This window comes from Candoia aspera, chromosome 1, assembly GCF_035149785.1.
Source record: "Candoia aspera isolate rCanAsp1 chromosome 1, rCanAsp1.hap2, whole genome shotgun sequence".
Classification (NCBI taxonomy): domain Eukaryota; kingdom Metazoa; phylum Chordata; class Lepidosauria; order Squamata; family Boidae; genus Candoia; species Candoia aspera.
In genome coordinates this window covers 167,689,467-167,712,355 of record NC_086153.1, presented here as the reverse complement: position 1 = coordinate 167,712,355, position 22,889 = coordinate 167,689,467, and the positions used below count along the sequence as shown (strand labels likewise).

At 46.9% G+C, this 22,889-nt stretch overlaps 1 protein-coding gene across 1 annotated transcript; it reads right to left on the bottom strand.

Moving 5' to 3' along the window:
• Nucleotides 1–18,927: 18,927 nt before the first annotated feature.
• GBX2 (gastrulation brain homeobox 2) lies at nucleotides 18,928–21,211 on the bottom strand. The gene is made up of 2 exons (XM_063291636.1): nucleotides 20,704–21,211; nucleotides 18,928–19,451 (listed from the first exon to the last, which is right to left on the bottom strand). The coding sequence occupies exons 1-2, from the start codon at nucleotides 21,209–21,211 to the stop codon at nucleotides 18,928–18,930; spliced, it is 1,032 nt and encodes a 343-aa protein (XP_063147706.1).
• Between the last annotated feature and the right edge of the window lie 1,678 nt (nucleotides 21,212–22,889).

Sequence of the window (22,889 nt, the reverse complement as noted above, 5' to 3'; positions counted from 1 at the left end):
GCAAAGTTTGTACTGTGGATGTTTTAGATGTCTTTTTTATATTCTACATAAACCATTGAGAGTCTTTTCAATTGTGGCAGGATAGAAATGTTTTAAATAAACACATACACAAAAAATAACTATTTGGCGTGCACCCAGGTACCTGCAGAACTATTTGTTTCCCATACAACCCACTCACCCAGATTCCATATTCCACATGGGGAAGCTGAGGGCTCCCTCCCATCAGAGATCAGAGGGGCGCCAGCAGCCAGAGCTTCTCTGTGGTGGTCCCTAACCTGTAGAACAGCTTCCCCCTAGAAATCCATACAGCACCCTCCTCCCTATATTGAGGAAGCTGATGAACATTGAGCTGCTCAGGAGAGTTTCTCATAGCTGTTTATATATTTATTATCGATTTACTGTATAGGCTATCAAATCCAAAGACTCTAGGTGACATACAGAGTTAAAATCTTGATGTTGGAAGAGGTCTGTGTTTAGTGCAATTCTGGGTAATTTAAGACACTGTTGTGTGATTTTTATTCTGTGTTTTATTATATGTTTTATACTGTACACAGCCAGGACTGCGTTGGAAGTATGGTGGAATAAAAATAAAATAAATAAATAATTTTAAAAACCCAGCACTAATAATTATTTATTTAATTCAGTTTGTATACCACCCAACTCCCAAGAGCTCTGGGCAGTTCACAAGAAATATGAGAACTATAAAACAATAAAAAGAATACAGTAATAAAAAAAGAACCAAAGATGACAAAACTGGGCAGCAAAAATACAAACACCCACAGCCACTCAGTCTTGGTAGGATTGAGTCAGAAATGGTTTGTCCACATCCAAAACTGCACAGCGCACTAGATTGTTGTTATGATGTTAAGAACAGTATAAACTTCAGCTGGGAAACAGAACTTGCTTCTTTCCTTCTTTCTATAGTTGCTTTCATTTCTTCAAACCTTCTTTCTAGGTCCTTTATGAAAAATACTTCTTCTTTTCTTGACATAAGCTGACATAAGCCAACCAGATTAATCATAGCTATAGCTTAGTTACCCATTCTGCCAAGTAGAAGAATTTTACCACAAATGAAACAAAGTTGTTACTGTATAAAGCTGTTACTCAGAATTTCAGAAGCAATATTTGAATCCAAGTTCACTTAGCAAAATATGATAAAATAGCAGTATGATTTTTTGCATTATGTAAACATCTGGGAATGGCCTTGGAAGTAGCAATGCTTGAAGTAATCGTCCATTATCCTTAATGCTTGTGCAAAACAAAAAGGAAACAGGCTGTTTGGGAGGGGGGCGGGTTCCTGGGCTTGCCTTCTACTGCAGTCTTTTCTGGTCATGATAGCTCTGAGAGAGATCAGAGGCCCTGGTGTTTATCTGAACACCAGCTGCTGGGAGACCAAAGCTGCAGCTCACATTCAGAGAAGCATCTGGTTGGCTACTGCTGAAAACAGGAATTATTCAGTATATCACTCTTCCTTACTGAACTTACTGGGACTTCTTTCCCAGTCTAGATTCCCAGACAGCAGCTGTGAATGAGTGAAGAATCAAATTCCAAGGAAATCATTTTGAATGAGGCTGCAAACAACAGCATGCAGGGAAATTCCAGGAATCATATTAAGGAACATTTGCAACTCAAGGGAATCTTTAGATAGACCAGAAGATTCTGGAGAATGAATCCAGGATCTTTTGCATGCAAAACATGTTCTCTGTCCACCATCCGCTTGGCTTTTAATTGTTTTGTTCTTGCCTCTCTGGTTTGAAGACCTTGGCTGAACAGCTTTTTATTCTTCCCAAGCCAATGGAATGTTGGAAAGAAATTATGGGAAAGGGCTTGGGACTCTGTGTGTCTGTGTGTCTGTCTGTCTGCAGGACATATATTAAACCAAAACACCACATCATTTCTATAAGTCATTCCACTTTAACACATAATAAAAATCACAAAGTACAGTTCCTCCTCCCCCTTATATTAAAATAGAGGGGGGGAAAGTTCATATAAACCTCCTAAACATCTTTCTCCCCTCCAAAAGATAAAACATATTTAATTATTCCCTTTCGACCACTGTTCTATACATTTCTGTCTACTATAATAAGAATCAAATTAAAAAGCACATAAGTTGTCTGCTATTATACTTAATAGTACAACAATGTTAATAATCCCAATCTTAATAAACCCAAAAAACAATTCAAAACAGACAAAAGACAATTCAAAACAGTAATTCCATATCTTTAAAAGGGAATAGCGTCAATCAAATCCGTAAGGCAAGCCAGATGAACATTCTTCAGCCCTTATCCCACTTCAAAATAAACCAGAGCAGTTACACATCCCCACAATGTGCACAGAGCTTTCCTCTTGAAAGAACCAAACAGCCCAACTGCCCCCCTCAGGTTCTTTTCATGGCATTCCAGCAGGAGATCGATTTTACTTATGGCTTGCAGATCACCCTCTCCCTTAGATTCCTCCAGCTCCACTATCCAGTCTTCATCCAGCATCTCCATAAAAATCCCAATCTCAGTCTTAAAAAATAAACCTTTCTATCGCTCTAAAATTCCTCATCCACTATATCCCCAACGTGATGGCACATTTTTAGATCTCATATTTTCCACAATGTCCTGGATCTCTTGCATAAAAGCCTGAATAGAAGTCAGAAGAAATCTGTTTAAAGTCCTGGTGAAAGTCAGAAGAATCTATTTGAAATCCTCCACGTCTCACGCAGTAGATTATGGCGCCCCCTAGGAACTTAACCAATGAAAATCGAAGATATGGAAGAGTTCCAAGATGTGTTTACATAAAGTGAGTGAGATAGCAGACTGTTCTCAAGGGAAAGTGAAAACAGAAAGCTGAAGGTTCAAATCAGCCGATTCAACGAGTAGGAAAATGCTAAAATCTCCAAATTTAATCCAAAAATAATAACAGGAAGACAACTGTTTACTCTCAATCTTTGGAATTTCCTGTGGAAGGAAAATGAAATCCAAAACTTCAAAGAATTTTTTTTAAAAAAAGTAATCCCCAAAATAACATCAAGCACCAAGGGAACCAGCTTCTCCTCACTGTAGAAAGCCTCTCTTGGGTTTAAAGTATATATACTTAAAAAAAATACAAATTGGTGATTTAGAAATGGGGTGACTGGTCTTTGTGTCCCTTTAAGGCTACAGGCTTGGAAAGTGATGAAGTCCCCACCTCCCAGCTGGCTCTTACCAGTTGAAAACAAAACACTGTTTGCAATCTTCTGGCTGCAAGCAGCCGTCCGGAGGACAGATGGGGTGATTCCAGGTATTCTCCTTGATCCAGAGAATGTTTCTGGGCTTCAGGAAAACCTGCCTGAGCCTGAAAAAAATTACCGCGTTGTCAGCTCCACCTGCTGAACCAGTAGGCACAGCCGTTCAGTCCCACCATTCCCACTGGAAGCCATCAGTTTGTTTCTTATATAAGATTGGTCTCATATATTCTTAGCATAGTTTCAAAAAGTAAACCTATTGGATTGCAGGATGGCAGAGATTCAAGTTGATAGTAGGATGAAGGCTATGAAGTCTTGATGGAACTTTGTCAGAACCTCTTGTTTGTAAGTCCAAATGATGAAGATGCCATCAATGTATGCCCAAAAGAAAAGAGGCTTGGTAGAGTAAGAGCCAAGGAAGTGTTGTTTTAAAGCAACTATAAAAATGTTTGCACATTGTGCCATTAATCTAGAGAAATGTTTTCCCCAAACTAAAACAACTGTGAGTACAAAATGGCAGAACTTGATAGTCAAAGCCTTATATCGCCATCAGAGAAAATATTCTTGATCAACTGTAGTTCAGTTTTGTGGGGAATTTGATATACCAGATCTTAATACCCAAAAGTGCTAGAATGTTGTTTTCTAGGATAATTTGTCTGTGGTATCTCATCTGTAACTTGCAGCACTAATAACACATAGTGTATGTATGTGTGTATGTGTATGTATGTGTATATAGTTTATAACTATAATGTGTGTGTGTGTGTGTATGTATGTATGTATGTATTATATTATACCGCCTCTATTATTTATACATAAATACATACAATCGGATACACCCATTGTGGCTTTGCCAAGTACTGTAATAATGGGCCTCCAGAGGTTCCTGGTTTGCATATTTTGATAGCATAAAAGATATTATGCTCACCTCTAAATTAGTCCTCCATTTGAGGATTCTTCTGATGTGAGTTTGATAGAAGTTGCCTGCTTGACCTCATATATATGCAGATTTTGTCTTGCACATCCGGAGAAAGTTCCTGTATCACATTGTATAATCTCTTTTGGCATGTTTAGAGGAATCTGAGGATAAGAGTCTATGAAATATACCATTGGAGAGTTGCCTCTCAGCTTCCTGCTGGAAAGGGACAGATGGGTTTTGCTACTGCCAAATAAAATAGAAATATCTCATTTCCCCCTTAAATTAACATCACTTGTATTCACTATTCATATCAAATGTTGACTACTTTTTGGCATGCTATGGCCTTTTTATATCTGAAAAAGGGATAAACAGACAGATAATGATTGCAGTTGGAAGCCATTAGGAGAAACGAGTATCTATGAAATTATGCAATTTCCAAAATCAAAACCTTTTTCTTTTTATTCTAATGTCTAACTGCTCACATCTTCTCTTTTAGGCATATGAACCAACCAAACATTCAATTCAGACCCCAGTTCTGCTATTCAGAAAACAGCCCAATTCACCTTGAATTGATGGAATTAATTTCCATCAATTTTTCCAAAGCTACATGCCTCATTTTGGTGGAAGGGTGCATAACTGGACGGCAGGGGGGGCACATATATTCAAAGCCTTGGGTATGGCTCCCAGATCCCAATCAAAATTGCCACCAATTTCTAATTTTTAATGTGACAAAGAGGAGAGCCATGTAGGAGTCTGGTAGCACATTTTTCAACTAACAATGTCAAGACCAAGCAAAGTCTTCCTTTCTATTCTATGTACATAGGTCAGAGGGCATGTAGAATATTGTATCCAGTGCTGGTCACCACATTTTAGAAAAAATATTGACTAACTGGAGCATGTCCAGAGGACAGACACCCAAATGATAAGGGGACTGGAAAGTTAAAACTATGAGGATTGGTTAGAGATATTGGGTACATTTAGCCTGGAAAATGGAAGACTGCGGGGAGACATGAATGCTGCCTTCAAACTGAAGACAGGGAAGACTTATACAGAGTTATTCCGGAATAACTGGACAAGACAGAACAAAAAACAATGAATTTAAAGTAGAAGGAAGCCTATTTCAATGGGACATTAGGAAGAATTTCCTAATGGTTAGAGCTGTTCAACAATGGAAAAGTTTCCCTTGGGAGATGGTGGACTCTCCTCTTTTTGAAGGTGTTTAACTGTGTGGTCATGTGTTGGGGATGCCGTAGTAATTGATTCCTGAACTTGGAATACCTAGATGAGTCCCAAAGTTCCTTCCAAGCCTTCCATTCTATGATTGAATAGGTGAGAATAGATCCTCTGAGTGTTGTTGAGACAGAGAGAAGGCACAGGGCGTTTCCATGGCTGTTTTACCTTAGCTTCTGGAGAGGTGTCCTGAGATGTAGCTATGGACAGACTAAGTCCATAGCTACAGAGTAGCTCCAGAGTAATTCTCTACAAACTTTGTCTTAAGCCATGCTATGCTATTCCCACTGGGGGCTGGGAATCAGAGCTATAGTGCTTCACTGTAGTTGTATCCATCTGAGAAAACAGATATACCAACCATGTTACCTGCCAATAACTTACTTCCCCAATCTTCTCAGGTTGATCTCTGGAATGGTGCTGGGGGCTTTGTTGTTCAGGGAGGAGTCCAGGAATTGGTGACCACAGAACCATAGATTCCCCTCAGCTGATATCTCTTTCATTTATTCAGTAAGGAACACACTGAATGGATGGTGATGATTTGGGTGTAAAGAATTTCTCTATAATTCCATTATAATGGACAGAGTGTTACATGGTGGGTTCATAACTAGAATTATAAACTGCAGGACTGGGACACCAATTGCGATAGTCCACCCGCTGATACGTTTCCTGATGGTTTTTGTAATTTCAGCAAGTGATTCTGAGATGGTGAGATGATGGCTAATGCAAAGTGTATGGAACACTCGGAGCAAGCAACTATCTAGAGCTCCTTGGAGTGCTGTGATGGCAGTGAGGAGGGGATCGTTTTTCTCTGCCAGTACTACACCTGCGGAGCCTTTCGGGTGATCTCTCCGTTCCAGATTGCAAGAAGACTCTGCACACCACCTGATAGCCAGTTATAGCCAGAAGCGTAGTTTCTATGTTCACGTAGTTAACATTCATGATAACTTGACTACAGAGATGAACACAAATCTAATATCCATCTAGTGGCCCCTGCTTGTCCACTTGGCAATGGATACTTTATATTATACTGTCGGATATATAGATACGATTCTCGGAAAGGTGAAACTTTCTGCGTGCTTTACCCCGGTTCTTCTCATCTTAAAAAAGCAGCTGCTGGGGGCAGTCTGAGTGGGTGGGCAAGAGTAATGGCATCTTATTACCATCACTGTACTCATGTGCCCTGTTCCAGATGGATTCTGGGTAATAAGAAGTTATAAATACGTAATATGGAAAAGACTGTAATTTTCAGGGGAGCATGTCCTACTGCTTCTGACACAGAATGACTCACTGGGCCTGTTCTATTCCACTTCCCTTCTTTACAGTCCTTGAGAGAGACTTTCAAGGGTGTGGAACTCTGCAGAAGAGGTCAGGCTAGTTCTTTTGGTATCATCCTTCCACCTGCAGACTAAAATGTTTTAATTCCTGCAGGACTCGGATATACAAACTGGTCTATAGTTGAATTGGGTGACTATTCATTGTTACATTAATAGTTTTAAATTGTATTTTAATTTGTTTCTTTTTATTTTATGTTTATTGTAAATCACAATGAGCATATTTATTTGATGGAAAGATAGGATATACAGTTAATCACTCAGTCAATCAGTCTTTTTTTTTCCTGGCCTTTTCTCTTCTCTAATCAGTGGGAAAGTTTCAGGAGAAATTGCTTCAGCTAAGTGCTCTAAAGTACTTTTGTGGTCATCCTGAATGTAGCCAGTTTGGGTCAGTCTAGAATACTTGTTTACCATGCCACCAAAAATCAGTGGCAAAACGCCAAGAATTAATGGCAGAATTTCCCATTGTTTTAGATAGGAAACTCAGTAAAACTTGGCTTAAGCCTAGAATAAACTTCTAACAACTTCACAAAATCCTCCAAAATGGAAAAATTGAAAAAACTGAAAATCCTAGTCCTTCCCATTTTGTATGACTGCTCCATCCACTGCATTGTTAATGGCAACCCCTCCTGCACACCAAGCAGTTCGAAAACATGCAAATGTGAGTAGATTAATTGGTACCGCTTCGGCGGGAAGGTAACGGCGTTCCGGGAGTCATGCCAGCCACATGACCATGGACGGGTCCTTAGGGACAACGCCGGCTCCAAGGCTTAGAAACGGAGATGAGCACCGCCCCCTAGAGTCGGACACGACTGGACTTTACGTCAAGGGAAACCTTTACCTTTACCTTTACTCTACTTACATGAAATAATTGCTTCAACAGCTTCTCCCTTCCCTTCCCTTCCCTTCTCCTCATATGTTTTAAGACAAGTATAGGCAATGAGTAGCCCTCTAGATGGCTTTTAACTCCAACTCCATCCAAATCTACGCCATTTCCCTACCAGTTGCACATAGCATCTTCTAGCATTACCCCGCCATTATTGAGATAAGACAAGACATTATTGAGATAAGATAAGTCTGTTCTCATTACCACTCTCAACACAGCAATGCTTGGATGATTCTAGAAGAAGCTAGAATTGACTGGTGGGAACAACCAACATGGATAATGATTGGAGAGATAGAAATTATGCTTGAAGGCCACAGTGGCCCACTCCTGCTTTTAAACATGCAGAAGGAACTTGCAATACACCTTTTCAGCTGCAGTATAATTTCCAAAAGCAGTGATTGACTAAGCAGAGCTCTTCTGTCATCTTTTCAGTTTAGTATCTTACCTTTCAACCATCCTGCCTGAGAATATAACTATCATAAGGATTTTTTTTTCTGGCTGAAACTGCATGAGGTCCAAGGTTATCCTTTTATGAATGGATATCTTGAAAGCAGGCTTCCACATCAATAGGCACATGACTGTGGAAATCACCCTATTCCATTAGATCTTGCTTGGGTTGAATTATATGTCAAAACCATATTGTTTGACACAGTACACTGTGGCATTGCATATGTGATGCACCTCTTAATGAAATTTCATTTTGTTCATCTCAAATTGCACTTGCCCATTTGTTTGCAGTTCAGATCTGTAACAGACTTCAATTTATGCATCCCCAACAGTATGCCAAACAAAAATGTTTTATGGTTTTATTTAATCTTCCCTTGCAAATTTTCTCTCTCTGTGCATGACTGTGGCTAGGGAAAGAACTGGGCTGATATTACAATTGCACGCTGTTTGCTTAGAAAAAGGAGGGGAGAGCGAGAATGCTCTTTTTTGTACATGGCATGAGGATCTCCTGTAGTAATCAATTGAAAATCCAAGATCCAGACTAATTAACAGAGTCTGAGCTGGGGGCTGCCATGTACTGGCCCTAGAGGGGCAACTTCAAATAGCAGGAGGAGGAGGGGTGTTTAGTTGGGCAGGTAGAATAGGGGCTTTTCTTATAGTACCATTTTTACCATCTCCACAACATGGGCTCATTCTGCAACTGGTTACAGGGATGGCCATGTAATGCAGCAATCCTCAAGGCGGATTGTGATCTAAACACATGGTTCATCTTTTTCCTCAGCTGTTTTTTCCCATCTCAAAAGGAGCAGTTTAAGACTGTAGAGAAGGAGCAGGGTGGGGGTGTTTGATTGGTCAGCAGTGGTATCTTGACACCTGCAAAGGAGGAGATAACACAAAGCAAAGAATATACATGTGCACAGACAGGGAAATGAGTCATGGTCTCTGGAGGTTCTTTATTTACAAATTCCTTACAAGCTCCTTCAGAAGCATTTCAACTTTTGCCTACACAGCTTTTGGGGAGAAATATTCAAGGCAATGGCTGATGCCCTTGAAGGCAATCACTGGTTCAGATTCATTTTGGTTTGGACTCAAATCTGGTTTGGGAACTGAATCAATGTCAAAATATTCCAGTAATCTTACTGAACCGCATGGCTATATAGTCATCAGGAGTTGAGCTTGACTCAAAGGTGTCTCTACTTTTATTAACCTATATCCTATCTGAGATTTTAAAAATACCCAAGAGAAATCTCTCTCCCACTTAGATTTGGTCTGCCACTTGCTCACCCTTGGCCAAGTAAGTGAAGCTGTCAAGGTTCTATCCTGGAGGCCATGAGGGTCTAGATGGAGAAGAACAGACTTTGGCTCAACTCCACCAAGGCTGAGCAGCTATGGGTTTTGGGGCCCAAGTGCCAAAAACTGAGATTTTTCCATCTTTTCTTCTGAACAGGGTTGCACACTCTCAGACTAAGACCCAGTGTGCAATCTGAGGGTCTTCCTGAACTTGTAGCTCCTGCTCAATAAGCAGATGACATTAGAGCCTTTGTGCAACTTTGTCTTCTGTGCCAGTTGTGCCTGTTCCTGGTTCGGTAGGCCCTGCTTACTATCACTTATGCCCTAGTCTCCTCCTGACTGGACTACTGCAATGTGATCTACATAGGGCTGTTCTTGGAGACCATCTGGAAGATAGAACTGGCTCAGAAAGCAGTTGTCATGAGTACGGATGGTGAGCAGGAGGAGGCCCCTATCCAGGGGGGAAAACGCATGCGTAGTTTAGAGACTGTGAGCTGTCATTCAAAGAAACCCAGAACAGACCCGCCTTGAGTTTTGGGGTTTATCTGTCTGGGTTTTCCCATGCTTCTTCAGTTTGGTAGGATTTTCTGTCTACTATAGCAGTTAAATAAAACATTAGAGACTTTCTCCTCGTCTTGGTGTGGTCTTTGCTTAAACCAGGACAGCAGTGGCCTGGGTAGTTATGGATGTGCTTTGGTTTGACCACATAATACCACTATTTTGTGACTACCCTGGCTCCCTACAAACTTCTGGGTGCAATTCAAGGTGCTAGTTACCACTTATAAACCCCTAAATGGTGCAGGATTGGGTTATTTGTGCGACCACTTCTTCACAATGATATCTGCCCATCCCACACACTCTAATAATACTTTGGGTCTTTCCTCTGAAACAGTGCCCCCTGAGGGGAATCAGGAGTCGTGCTTTTTCCATGGTGGTGACTGCCCTCTGGAATGATTTTCCCCCTGAAATACAGCTGGCCCAGCCTTGTTGGCCTTCAGAAAGGCTTTAAAAACCTGGCTATTTTCAGGGATATTGGAGCAGGATGAGTGGAGTTTCCATCTGGAGGTGGGTGTGAATTTGTGCCAGGTCATTTATTAATGATTGTTAGGCTTTTAATTTGAATTGTTCTTTGGCTTGTATTCTTTGGTTGTTTTAAGTTGCCTGGAATCACAGTGTCTGATTTGGGCAGCCATATACATTCTTAAAATAATAAAATAAAATAATCATCAGAAGATATTTTCTTACCATTGACAAGGAAGTATTCTTTGCTGTTGTATCATCCACCCTCTGGGACCCTTCCTCTAGAAATGTAATATGCAGCTCCTTTGCTACATTTTAGGTGCATGCGAAAGAGGTTTCTTTTTTAATTTTTGTTATTTATTTTTTATTTTAAGACATTTGGTGATGTTAAGAAGTTTGTTTATGTTGCTTTATCTTACAATATTTTAACATACCATGTGATAATCATTTTGTATTTTACTCTCCTCAGTGTTCTGTGAATGCAGGCAATATATTTAAATATTTTAAATAAACAAGTAAACAAATTGCCAAGGGAGACCTTGGACTGTGTGGGGTAACATCTGAGAACATATTCTTTTGGAATGAGAGCAACCTTTATTGCCACTCTGAAGTGGGCAGAAATACTGTGCAATCACATTATATAACCAATAGCTGTAATTATTTAATTCATCTATGACTTTTGAGCATACACCAAATTCATACTTGAAGCTAACATGGACAATTTAGGGGGAAAAGAAAATTCCAAAATAATATCACATAAGCTAGGTTAAGTCAGTAACCTGCTCACTTTCTCACAACCTAATCACACTGACAGGAATGAGAGTATTAAGCATAGACAAGCATAAATAAAGATGCATTGATTGGAAGAGTCTCTTACCAAGAAAGAAAAACTTCATACACTGACATGAAAAAGAAATCTCCATCACTATTGGCTTTGCACCAGCCTCATCTCAGTTTTGTGTTTCCTGCTCCTCTGTGCATAAGTGACTGGAGAAAAGTTTTAAGAAGGTTTGTGAAGGGCGCTGTGGGGAGGTCAGTGCAGATCAGCTGGCAGGTTTTAATAGGATCAGGTTGGTGTAATCCTGTTTTATCCATTGTAATTCAAGCAGCAACAGGGACCTCAAACGAGAGGGGAAGGGGCTTATAAAAGATTGGTGGTCACACCACAAAGCAGGGGCTGGAGCCATAACAAAAGCAAGAAAGAGGATGAAGTGGATTGAGATAAATAGATTAGAGGGCTCTATGGCCAGGGCCCAGCAGGGGAAGAAGAGCAACTGCAGAGGAGGCAGGCCCCATTCTTTAGGACCCAGTTAGCTTTTGCTTGGGGCTACATCTCTTCTCTTCCTCCTCCCCACACCTGCGCCCCAGCCAGAGTTTTCTCCAAAATGGTTTGCCTGTTGTTTTGCCTCTTGTTGGGGAAGAGCTTGTGGGGCCGGGTGGGGGGGGGGCAGCTAGGGAATGAGTCAGCCTTCTATGGAATGGCAGTACAGTAGAAGACATTTGGGGAGCAACTTAATTTACGTTTTGAGTTGTATGTACCCTGAATTTAATATTGACATTAACAATTACGTTGTTTAAAGAACAAGGTGCTGCCTGAAGGCCAGGATTTCATAGTGAGCTTGCTAACTAGTATTGAATGGCCTCTGAGTTGCTCCTGAAATATTGAATTGAGTTGTAAGGGCTGTTCTCTTTCACCTTAACTTGGATGGGAGTTCAGTGCAAAAGACAACACTGCATTCATGTTTGAATTATGGTTAATATGTATGGCTAGTATTAGGCCTTTGACTGTCATGATGGATACTGGTCAGTCTTCTTGATTCTCTTTACTAGGCTGTGAAGCAGTTGTTAATGTCTGATCATAGAAAGCATACTGTTAGACATTTGAGGGGCAATTAATACGGCTTACTGCATGTTTGTGACTTTCATTTGAAAAACTGCACCTCTATCATGACATATCAAGTTCTTCGTTTTAGAAGGACGGCAAGATTTGCTTTCTTGGGGTGAAGGCAGCTTGATGAAGTGCCTTTAGTTTTAATGGGACCAACCAATTCAGCCCTGGCCCCCATGTGGGGTTGGCCACCCTGGCGAAGGAGGTCCAGGGCAGGGAGGAGCTGCCCCATTCTTTTCTGCAATGCCCTCTTGGCCCAGGGAGAAAGGAGAAGGAGGACAGTCCCCCATTAGCTACCTTTGGGGCTGGCCAGCTCCAGCTGCAGAAGAAACAGCATCTGCAGGCACCCATGGAATCTCTCTGCTCGCTGAGATCCACCTGCAGGTGCTTTTTGGTCCTAAGAAGTGGGAAAGTATGTGGCTCTGATCATTACATTCCTGCCATGAGTGAGACCAGGAAGGAGGGCCCAGGAAGACCAGGGCAACCTCTGTAAGCCACTTGGAAAAAAGCTAGCCAAAAAGAGAACTTCACAGCAACAGCTTGAGATTCAATTAATCGGCTCCCGTTCATTCGTCCTTTGACCTGACTACCTACCAGAGCAAGCTCAGTGGTTGGCACATCACCTGCACCTGAAACAGTGTGGAACTTCTGCCATTTCTGCTCATCTTGGACTGGAGTAGAGCAGCTTTGGGAAATGCTGAAATGATCTTGCCGGGAGTACCATAACCAATCCATCCAGGAAGAAAGAGTGCAATGCAAATAATAAATGAGTTAAACAAATTGGCCCAACCAGCAAACTCACTTTAGGAGCAGCTGATGGAGTTCCACTTTTGCTTTACAGCAAGCCTGCACTGTGCCTTTTGTGGACCCTAGGCACTTTGGCCTGTGTAGGTCCCTCTCTCTATAAAAATAATAGCATTAAAATTAAATTTCATACAAAGTTCAGTATTTTCTTCATATTTTTACAGAATAAATATTTTCTAAGTTCTTACAATTTAATATAAGGAAGTGCCAAATATGCCACATTCGAGCTTTTCGGACCTGTGGAACCCTGACATTAACTCGTGAATCATGCATATTTTTGTCTCCAGGGCCATCCCTGGCGCCTTTGGAGAAGCTTCTCTGGCTCGCTGAGTCGGAAAGGACCTCCTGCCCTCAGGAGAAGTCAGGCGGGCGGGCGGGCAGGCAGCACTTCAACATGTGTTTCGGAATGGTTAAAATAGGCAATCAATTTTTACGATGTAATTTATAATTCATACAGGTTGTCTCCATGCATATGGTGTTGCTTTTGTGGGTCGATGTTTCAGGTACTTTATTACTGTGACAGTTTGATTTGCCTTCATGTTCAGTTACCCCGCTCGTATTTCTCCTGTTTACACCGTAAGGATCTCAGATGAAGATTGATCTGGCCGCGGATCCTCTTCACAAGGCCCTCCAGAAACCCGGAGAGTTCAGAAGCCGGTGGCCCGGCCAACTTTGGGAGGCCCACCTGTTCGCTCAGCTGCAGGCAGAAGGCGCAGCGGCCGAGCGCTCGCCTGCCCGCGGTCGTCGCGGAACTAGCCAGCCGAAGAGGAGACCGGCGGGAGTCCCTAACGGGAAGCTTTCCCGGCGCAGCGTAACTTTCCAGAGGCAGCTCCATTTTTTGCCGGCGGCAGACAGAGTTAACGGCGGCGTTCACACTGAGAAGGAAAAGCCGCTTTCGGGTGGAGCTCAGGGACGCATCCGCGCCGTTTTCTTGGCAGCAATCCAGCCGCCTTCGGGGAGGTCTTTCGCTACGAGAGTCCAGGGATTTCCACGAGGTCCCTCATCCAAGTACAGTACTAACCAGGTCCGGTGCTACTTAGCTTTCTCAAGGTGAGCTAGCTGCTCTGACCGCAACAGGGCTACCAGCTGTCTAGTAAAGAGCTCGGCGTGGGGGAGGAGCGAGATCAACTGGTGGGAAGCGGCAGCTGGTGAAAACGCACCGGCGCTCACATCTTGGGTCCAAAATGACTAAAGAGGGCACCAATTCTTGATCCACACAATGAATCAATGTATGAACAATGGAATTCTAGTGGTGACATTTCTCCAAAACTCCAAATAGCTGTTAAGTCTAAAGGGCGGAAGTAAATCTTCCTGCCTTCGACTCGCAATGAAATAACTGCTGCGCGGATCCCCCGGCCAACCTTCTCTCCTCTCCCTTCTCCGCCCCTTCCACTTGATTGCCGCCTCCCCCGGGCTTTGTCCTTCCAGGTGCCTGCGCAGTCTTGCGCTCTCCCTAGTTCTCACGCTGCGGGTGAGGCCGGGGACTTGCTCTGGCCTTGCTCTTCGGGCACAAAATCATAGAAATTATGGGAGGAAGCGTTGGATCCCTGTTGGTCTTCTTATGCAAGGACAATAGGATTCTTCCCCTTTCCTCAATTTTATCTCATCTCAGTTCCCAAAGGGGCTGTTTTCCTGGCACTTTGTGCAAGGAAATAGTTGGAGAGCTTTTCATGAGGCCTCATTTTTTGGTCTGCCTTTAGAATTTCACGGCTAACGATTCTACCCGTTTCGATTATAAACTGGAGTAGAGATCTGTGGAGCCAGCAAGCTTACTTTTTATAATCCCCTTTGGCACAGCGCAATTTTTCTGAGGTTCACTTTGGGGGTGGCTTTCAATTAAAGAGACCACATTGCTGGGCTGCCAAAAGGCCTCCCACCAAGCAGAGGCCAGATCGGGTCATTCCCAGATTTCGCTGCATTGCTGGCCACAAAGGGGCTCTTGTGCAACTTATGGGTCTGCCAAAGCAATCTGCCTTCACGCTGACAAGAGATCACCGGCAGACCCCTGGGGCACGCGGGGGCGCTTAAAAAGATACGCCAGCTTGCCAATCACGGCAGAAATAATTAAGCCAATTAAGTCAATACAAACAGAAGCAAGATGGGAGAGAGACGTGACCCTTCTGTAGAGCAGGAAAGGGAGAGAGAAAGGTGCTGGATCGCTTGCACGCGTCCCGCGCCGCTGCTGGGCCGCTCTCCAAAGATTCGCCGGGGGAGGGCAGGATTTGGAAACGGTCACCGGACCTGGAAGTGGAGCGGATTCGCTGCCACTGCTCCGCCCCAGGAAGGAGAAGAGTAGGAGATCGTTGGGGTGGGGGAGAGACTTGGCGAGGTCCCTAGTTCACCGTGTAGAGGGAACCTCATCGACCAACCCTCCAAACGAAGAGGGGCAGATTTTCTGGCTGTTTTCCTCTTCCTCCCTCCCTCGTTCTTCACGGTGGCAGGAAACAAAACAGCCCTTTTGTTTTTTTAGTTTGATCTTGTAGTTTCCTATCGGGACTAAAAATTAATCCAACCTTCCGCGATTATCATCTTTATTGTCCCGTCCCCCCCATGTTTACTTTCTCCCTCTTTTTAAAAGAGAAAATATAAAATCCATATGTATTATTCTTCATCAGATCTAAAATAGACTGCTGTTAACCTACGCAGCGATTTGTTGTTAACTGAAAAACAGGCGAATCCCAGTCCAACTTTCCCGGCTGTTTTTTCAGCGAAGCCCCCAGCTTTCTGGGATGGGACCGCGGGCTTTGTAATGATTTGATGTGCAGATGTAAGTGAAATTTATTATAACAACAAATATAGGGATGTCAAAGCCCAACTCTGGATTAAAGCCGGCAGCCAGAGGGGGAAAGTGTATTAATTTCAAACAGCATCAGAGGCCAGTGTCTATTAACGCAAGCTATTCTTCAGGCCCCCCCATCAGAATTAATCATTGGGAGTTAATTTGAAGCGCAGACAAGTTGCTGTTAATTTAGTGCAGGGAGGCTGGGATGGAATAAAAAGCGGAGGTGCCGGCCAAGCCTCTTGGGTCTCATTAATCAGCGAGCTGAGACGGCCTGGCTTGATTACAATTTGCAGAAAAATTCATTAGGGTCTGGGCGATTGACAATTTTTCTCTCTGCCTGTGATCTGACTCATTAGGCAGCCAAATGAAAGCCGTGATGGTGATGATGGCAGCTATCAGCCCCCCCTCGCTTGTTTATCTTCTTGGCTCCCGCCTCGGCCTCGGGGGTCCCGCTCAGGGACTTTTCCTGACCCTGCGGGAAGCGACCATCCCCCCTCCCTGGTCCGCTCAGATTATTCTGTGAGAAGACATCGCCCACTTCAGCCACCATCGACACGGCGGGCACCGCGCTTGGCCCCCTTCCTTCCCGCCGGATTTTCCCTCTTGCAAAGAATCCCGTGCCAGAGGGGCGTGAGGAAGGCTGGGACTCCTATATGGCTGGTGCAAGACCCACGACACAGTTCGCCGACGAGGGCTACTGCTGTAACCAGAAGGCTGCTGAGGAACCCCAGGACAGGATCTGCGAGCTCCCGCCGCTGCTTCCAAAGCATGGCGCCCGCCTCCTTGCCCCCTCTAACTTTTTGCTTTTTGGGAGGAGTTGAAGCTGCCCTTCGCTGCCAAAGCGGGACTCCTCAGTCGGAGACGGCCGCTCCCGGGGGGCAGGCTCTCCAAGCCTTTCGGGCAGCTGCAGGCTCACGGGAAGGTGGGCCCAGAGCCCGAAGAGGCCCTCTTTAGCGTGGCGAAGAGAAACGGTCCTTGTATCGGGCAGCGGCTCTCTGCAGCCGCGCTCCTCCAAAAAGCCAGACGCTCCTTTCCTTCGAAATCCGGAAAGCAGCATCGCCTAAAAGCGAGCGGAACAGGCGGCTGACTGAGCCACACTCGTTGCTCCGGCTCCGTGCTCGCCAGGCCCTTCGGACGCAGCGCACCCCGTAGCACTGGGACAGGCGCTGCGACAGTCTGAGACTTCTCAGACCGTCCCAGTCACATTGATGGGGTATTTGTTTCTGTTTCGCCAACTGAATGGGTGGGGTTGAAAAGGTTTTTCAGCCTTGTGCGCCAGCTGCCAGTCATTAATTGGCAGGCAAGTGGCAGAAACTCTTCCGGGTCAACACCCGCCCCTCCCAGGTTTGGCTTGTTTCTCTGGCCAGGAGGTCCCCTCTTTCCCCATGCCTCCGCCTGCACATGTCTGCCGTCCGGTCCTGCCCTATTTTTAGCCAGTACTTTTCGTAGCTCGAGAAGAGCGGGAGAGGAGTGGACGCATCCATTTGCAGAAGCTGGCCTGCATGTTGGCCTGCATGTTGCTACTGGTGAAAAGCAGCGGGGAGCAACCTGATTTCGCAGCGGTATGATGGCGGCGGCGGCACTCCATTCAGCTTTTTGTGGCAATCTTTGTGGAACCTCCTGCTGAAACCCCTTTCCCTCCTTTTTACCCTCATGGCGTTGGAGCAACCTCAGAATCAGGCGCTTCGATCTAGATTGGCCCAGGCCTGAGAACCGGGTTCTTCTGCCTCCTTCTCTAACTTTCCTTTCCTTCTTGCTTCCAGTGCCCTTGCCCGGAATTAATCCGGAATGGTAGAGTTGCTGACACGCTGAGCTGGCCTGGTCAAACCTCCCGTTGAAGGTCTAGCTAGGTCAAGTGGAAGAAACCTCAGCAGGAGCCTTTCGTTTTCTGTCAAGAAATGGAGGGTCTCGCCTCTGGCTGGAGCACCTCCCTAGAGCAGACCGCCAAATCCGAAGGCCACGACACCCAGCGCCTCTCCCTCCTCCCCTTGCCGTGAAAGAACGAGAAGCAAGGCCAACGCGCCACGAGCCAGCCGCTATTCTATCAGGGCCCAAACACTGGATCCCGGCGCCAGGCAACCTCTCGGCTAAGCTGTAGAGCGCTGCTTCCAGCGAGCTGCTCTGAGCCCCCCGAAGCAGGTTTTCTGCTCCCAGTGGAGCCCGACTTCTTGATCTGGCGCTCACCCTCTTGTTCTGCCCGGCAACGGAACCCGTCGCCTCTTTAAAACGGGGAACAGGACTGTGGCCGGGATGTGCATCAAAACGGCGCCTTCCAGCTTCACACAGAACAGCTGCTCACTCTTGTCCATTTTTCTTTTTCTTTTTCTCGTATGGGGATTTTATTCACATTCGTGTTTTGTTTCATTTTCATAACTTAAAAAAAAGAAGTAAACTACATTTGAAATAAATTAATTCAACACAATAGAAAAAGCTCGTGCATTTAAAGAAAAGAGTAGGGGTGGAAAACATGTCTTAGAATAAGGGGGGGAAACCCGGGGTGCACCGGAAGAATATCTCATTTGCTTCTCCATCGCCCCCCCCTTGAAAAAATGAAGAGGAGGAGGGTAGAAAGAAAGGAGGAAAGAAAAGAGAAGGAAAAAGAGGAGGAAGCAGCAGCAGTACAAGTTAAACTGGTAGTTTTCTTCCGAGTCTTTCACTTAAAAGAATTGGGGAGCGGGAATAATCCCAAAAGTGGGAGGCGAAGCGGGGTTGAAATGTTCTGCAGTTTTTGACAATAAGATATACTTTTGGAATGTCAGACTTCACCTCACTGCTCATTTGGTCCCGTCACAGTCAAAATACAGCAGCTGAGATCCAGAGCTTTATATACAAAGTTGGACAGTCTCATAAATATGTAAATAGTTCCTCCCAAGTCTTTTGATACTCCCTCTCTGAAACATGACACGAGTTTTCTGACGGATGGTTTACGAACGCATTGCGGCGTGGCCTGCTTCATTTGGCTGGCGGTTCGCTTCACTTGGTGAGTGAAGCATTCTCTATTATGCCCCGATTTGGGGGGCGGCGGGCGGGCGGACGGGCGGGCGAGGGGCGGAGAGGGTGGTTCCAGACTTGTGCCTGTGAGGGGAGGAAGAGATCGGGGCTGGGGAAAAGACCCCGGTCGCTCAGGGCCTGGCCTGCTCCAGTTGCTGGTGCTGACTCCGGATGGCGAACCGGCTAACGTGGACGGGGATTGGCACCACAATCTTGGGGTTTCGGGAGGGCTCCCCGGTCTTAGAATTGGCATTGCCCGCCTTCACCCGTTTCCACTTGGCCCTCCTGTTCTGGAACCAGATTTTGACCTGCACTTCGCTGAGTTTGAGGGCGTGCGCGATCTGGGACCGCTCGGTCAGCGAAAGGTACTTCTTGCAGTGGAACTCCTTCTCCAGCTCCAGCAACTGCTCGCTGGTGAAGGCCGTTCGCCGCCGGCGGTTTTTCCCCGTTGAGGTGGTGCTGTTTGGGTTTGCCGAGCTCTGGCTGCTCTCCTCCAGGCCGTTGCCAGCGTCGTCTTCCTTGTGAGCCGGTTGGCCCGGCAGATTGTCATCGGAGCTGTAGTCGAGGTCGCTGTCCATCGAGAAACTCTCCTCTTTGCCTTTCGAATCGTCCTCCGCTTTGGCGTCCTCTTTCCCGGGGGCTGCTCGTGCGGTCCCTGGAGGAAAGCCAAAAAGAGCATCTGTTTTTATGTTCCACCCGGCTTTTTGCCGGCAGCACCCAAGAGGAGCCGCGTCCTCCTCCTCCTCCTCTGTGCAACCTGGGGGATGGGGAGAGGCTTTAGGCTCAGTTCCGAGGTAGCAGAATCTGGCTTGGAGGCAAGAGGAGAGTGGCGACGAGCCAGGGACAGGGCAGAGGGACAGCGAACCATTCCCCCGGCGCTCAGCAGGGTTAATGGAGATTTTTCGGTGGATTCCAGAAACAGTTTTAGGGCAGTGGCTAGACTTGCGGCATCGAAAAGACGAAAGCACAACCTTTCGTGGCTGAAGTCCGCCATGTCTCCCTGGAAGCGTCTGCCTCCACCAATCCTTACATCTTTCAGATGCCACAAGACTCTTCGTTGTCTTAGCGAATTCATCGCAGATTGCAGTGATCTTTGGATGGTCCTTTGCGCCCGTCGATCGCCAAACGGGAAGCAGAAGAGTCAAAATGGCATGCAAAATGGGAAGGAGAGCTGGGCTTTTTCTCAGCCCAAGACTTGCCCATTCTTTTCTTAAGCAAGGGATTTAAGAAGGCAACCCACCAGGCTAAGGTGTCAGCGCCCTGCTCTTTGGCTTGCTGACTCCAAATTACACTCTCTGAACGTCCCAAGCCTCTTCACAAACCACTTCTAATTATAGGCAAGGAGTCGATTAGGAGGGATGATCCCTCCTCTCACTGAACTATTGCTTAACCTTCCCCTTTTCCCCTCCCCTTGCCCGCGAACTCTTGAGAGCAGCCATTTACGAAGGAAGTGCCTATATTCCTGGGCCATAAATGTTAAGTTTTTCCCCAGCCTCGGACACTCCATGTTCATGCTCCACGGACAGCGATGGCAACGCCTTTCCAGACGCCCCAAGGAATAAAAAGAAAAAACAATAACAACACACACACACCCCATATGAATAGTGCCCATTATTCCTGCCCTCCCTGAAATTTTGATTTGCAGCCCAGGAAAATTTCGGTGGAAAACTGAGCGAGAAATGCAAATATATATACTTGCACCCACGCATCCATAATATGCACGCATCTCAATTTTCCAGGCTGTTTTTCCGCTTGGAATTCTACGGCCTCGGTTATCTCAAGAACAACCAGCCAATCGGGCACCCACACCCCGCGTCCCTTTGGCTTCCTCAGCCAGAGCTAGTTTCGTGGCCAGTGGTCTGCGGCACATCGAGACAGGAAATGCACCTGCTAGCCGAGGTACTTACCGAGAGAAGTCTGCACTGCTTCGGCGGCAGAGAAGGCCAGTAGTGAGCCCTCCTTGGCCAAGAATGCCTTGCCGTCTTCAGCTTCTGCCTGAATGGCATCCGCCTTGTCAAAACTGCCCTGGAGAGCTTGTGGTGCAAACTTTCTCGCCGCCTCTTGGTGCTGCGGAGAGGCCGAGAATGTGCCAGGCAGAGTGGCCATGAGGGTGGAAGTCAGAGCCATGCCCTGTGCCAGACTGGAGCAAAAACTGGTGGGCAGGCTGGGGATCTGGTGATGGTGAGGGTGCGAGGGCGGCAGCGCTGTCTGGGGCAAGGCGGCCGGTGGTGGTGGAGGCGGCGGCGGCGGCAGGACCACTGGCCTGTAGGGCATGAACATGGGATAGCCCGTGTAGACGAAGTGGCCTGGGCTGGGTTGAGGCGGGCTGCCGATGAGCGAGTCTATGCTGAAGGCAGTGCTGCTTCCCAAAGGGCGCGGCATCATCATGAGCGACGGCTGGAAAGCTGCACTCATAGATGCGCTACTGGCCAAGGAGGCGCGCGAGACAAGAAGCTGGACGGGGCGGCTCAGTGGCTTCAGGGCCAGGTGCTGGCCGGGGGCGAGGAGGAGCGGTAGTGGCGGCGGCGGCGGCGGCGGCGGCAGCAGCGCGCGCAGGGGACCGCCTGGGCTGGGCAGCAGAGGGTCAGAGTTGGGTCTCCCTGGCCGCGGCAGGGAGACATCGGGGCGGGTTGCCCTGAGCTGTGATCCAATCCGACCCTAGCCGCTTCTCCAGAAAAGCCTGCCTGCCTGCCTGCCTTCTTTCCGCCCCTCGCCGCTCGCTCTCTCCCGGGGCCTCGGAGAGCCGGACGCCAAGCGCGCGCTCCCTCTCGCACTCCCAGGTGTCGGCGGTACCTTTGAATCGCGCTCTTCTTTCTCATTCACGTTTTGCCAGCCTCGGAACCTTTCCGGACCCACGTGGCTGCCTCTCTCCCTCTTCATTGGCCAGGAAGTGTGAGGGAGAGGGAAGGGGAGAGGGGTGTGCGGCGGAGCGGCAGCGGCGGCGGAGAAGAGATTTTAACTCCGCCCCTCCGCCGGTCCGCGGGAAGGGAGCCGAGTCCGGCAATCGGGCGGCGCATCCTCTGAAGCTTGGCTGGGTGGGAAGCTTTCCGCAGGCGTGCGGGGCGGATGCGGGCAGGAGCCGGGTACAGTTTGCCGCCCTCTGCTTTGCTTGGCTCTTGCCCTGACTCGGACACAGCACTCAGTCGACCTGGCGCACACGCAAAGGAACGAGCCTCCCCGTTTCACCTCTAGGCTGCCCTGTGCACTCGGGCACACCCACCGGAAGGCCAAGGTCCCGGGTTTTCTTCTTTCCCTGCGGGTGAGCAACAGGCAAAGGTGGGCTGGGATCTCAACTCAGTCACCCAGCAGCTGGTTCCGAGCGCTCGAGATTTCGGGTCCTGTCCGTGCCGGTTTTGTCCCCCGCCCCCAGGCATCCAGCTCAGATCCTTTCCGAGCGCTTCTTTCGCCCGCCGAAGGCCGGGGCTTGGACTGAGCAGGAGGGTCGGGGGCGCCAGAACGCGTGCGGGCAGAGGGATTGGCAGCATCCGCCCCCATCCACCCCTCAGCGCGCGCGCGGGCCCTCCCTCACTGACTTCCTCTCTCTCTTCCGTCAGAGGGGCCGTTTGGCTCTTGGGAGGAATGATTTAAGAGTCAGCGGCAGTGACGTAAGAAATCGTAAGCGGGAATTGTAGGCACCGCTTGCCTGAAGTCAAAAGTTTCACGAGGTTTGGAGGAACTTACTGACGTCTAGGTGGGAAGGACCGCTGGGTTTAGCCAGAGAGCCTTCGTGCCGAGCCTGCAATTGCTACTGAAATTTAACGACCTCCACTGGGTAGAATGTCTTTTGGAGACCCTAACAAGATAACGATCAGAGAGAAATGAGGGCCGTTACACGGGTAATGGGAATTTCTTTACACGCGTAGTTAATTGGAAAATAAAGACTAATCGATGTTTATGAGCGTATCGATCCAGTCCTTTGTAGATCCAGCCTTTCTCTGTTTTCTGTCTGCTTCGCCCGCGTTTCTGCCCCTTTGCGCTACACACCTACGCTCCCCACAAAAGCCCAAGGATCACCAAGGAGCCATCTGGAAGATCGCGCACCTTCCTCACAGCCCGGTTCCTCCTCCTAGCAGCCTTTGCAGGAAAACGGGCA

Excerpts from the sequence above, each read along its gene's own strand:
- GBX2 (XM_063291636.1), bottom strand. The coding sequence starts at position 21,211 with ATGAGTGCAGCTTTCCAGCCGTCGCTCATGATGATGCCGCGCCCTTTG. Across the intron at positions 19,452-20,703 it reads AGCAGTGCAGACTTCTCTCG|GGACCGCACGAGCAGCCCCC; the intron begins GTAAGTACCTCG and ends GCTTTCCTCCAG.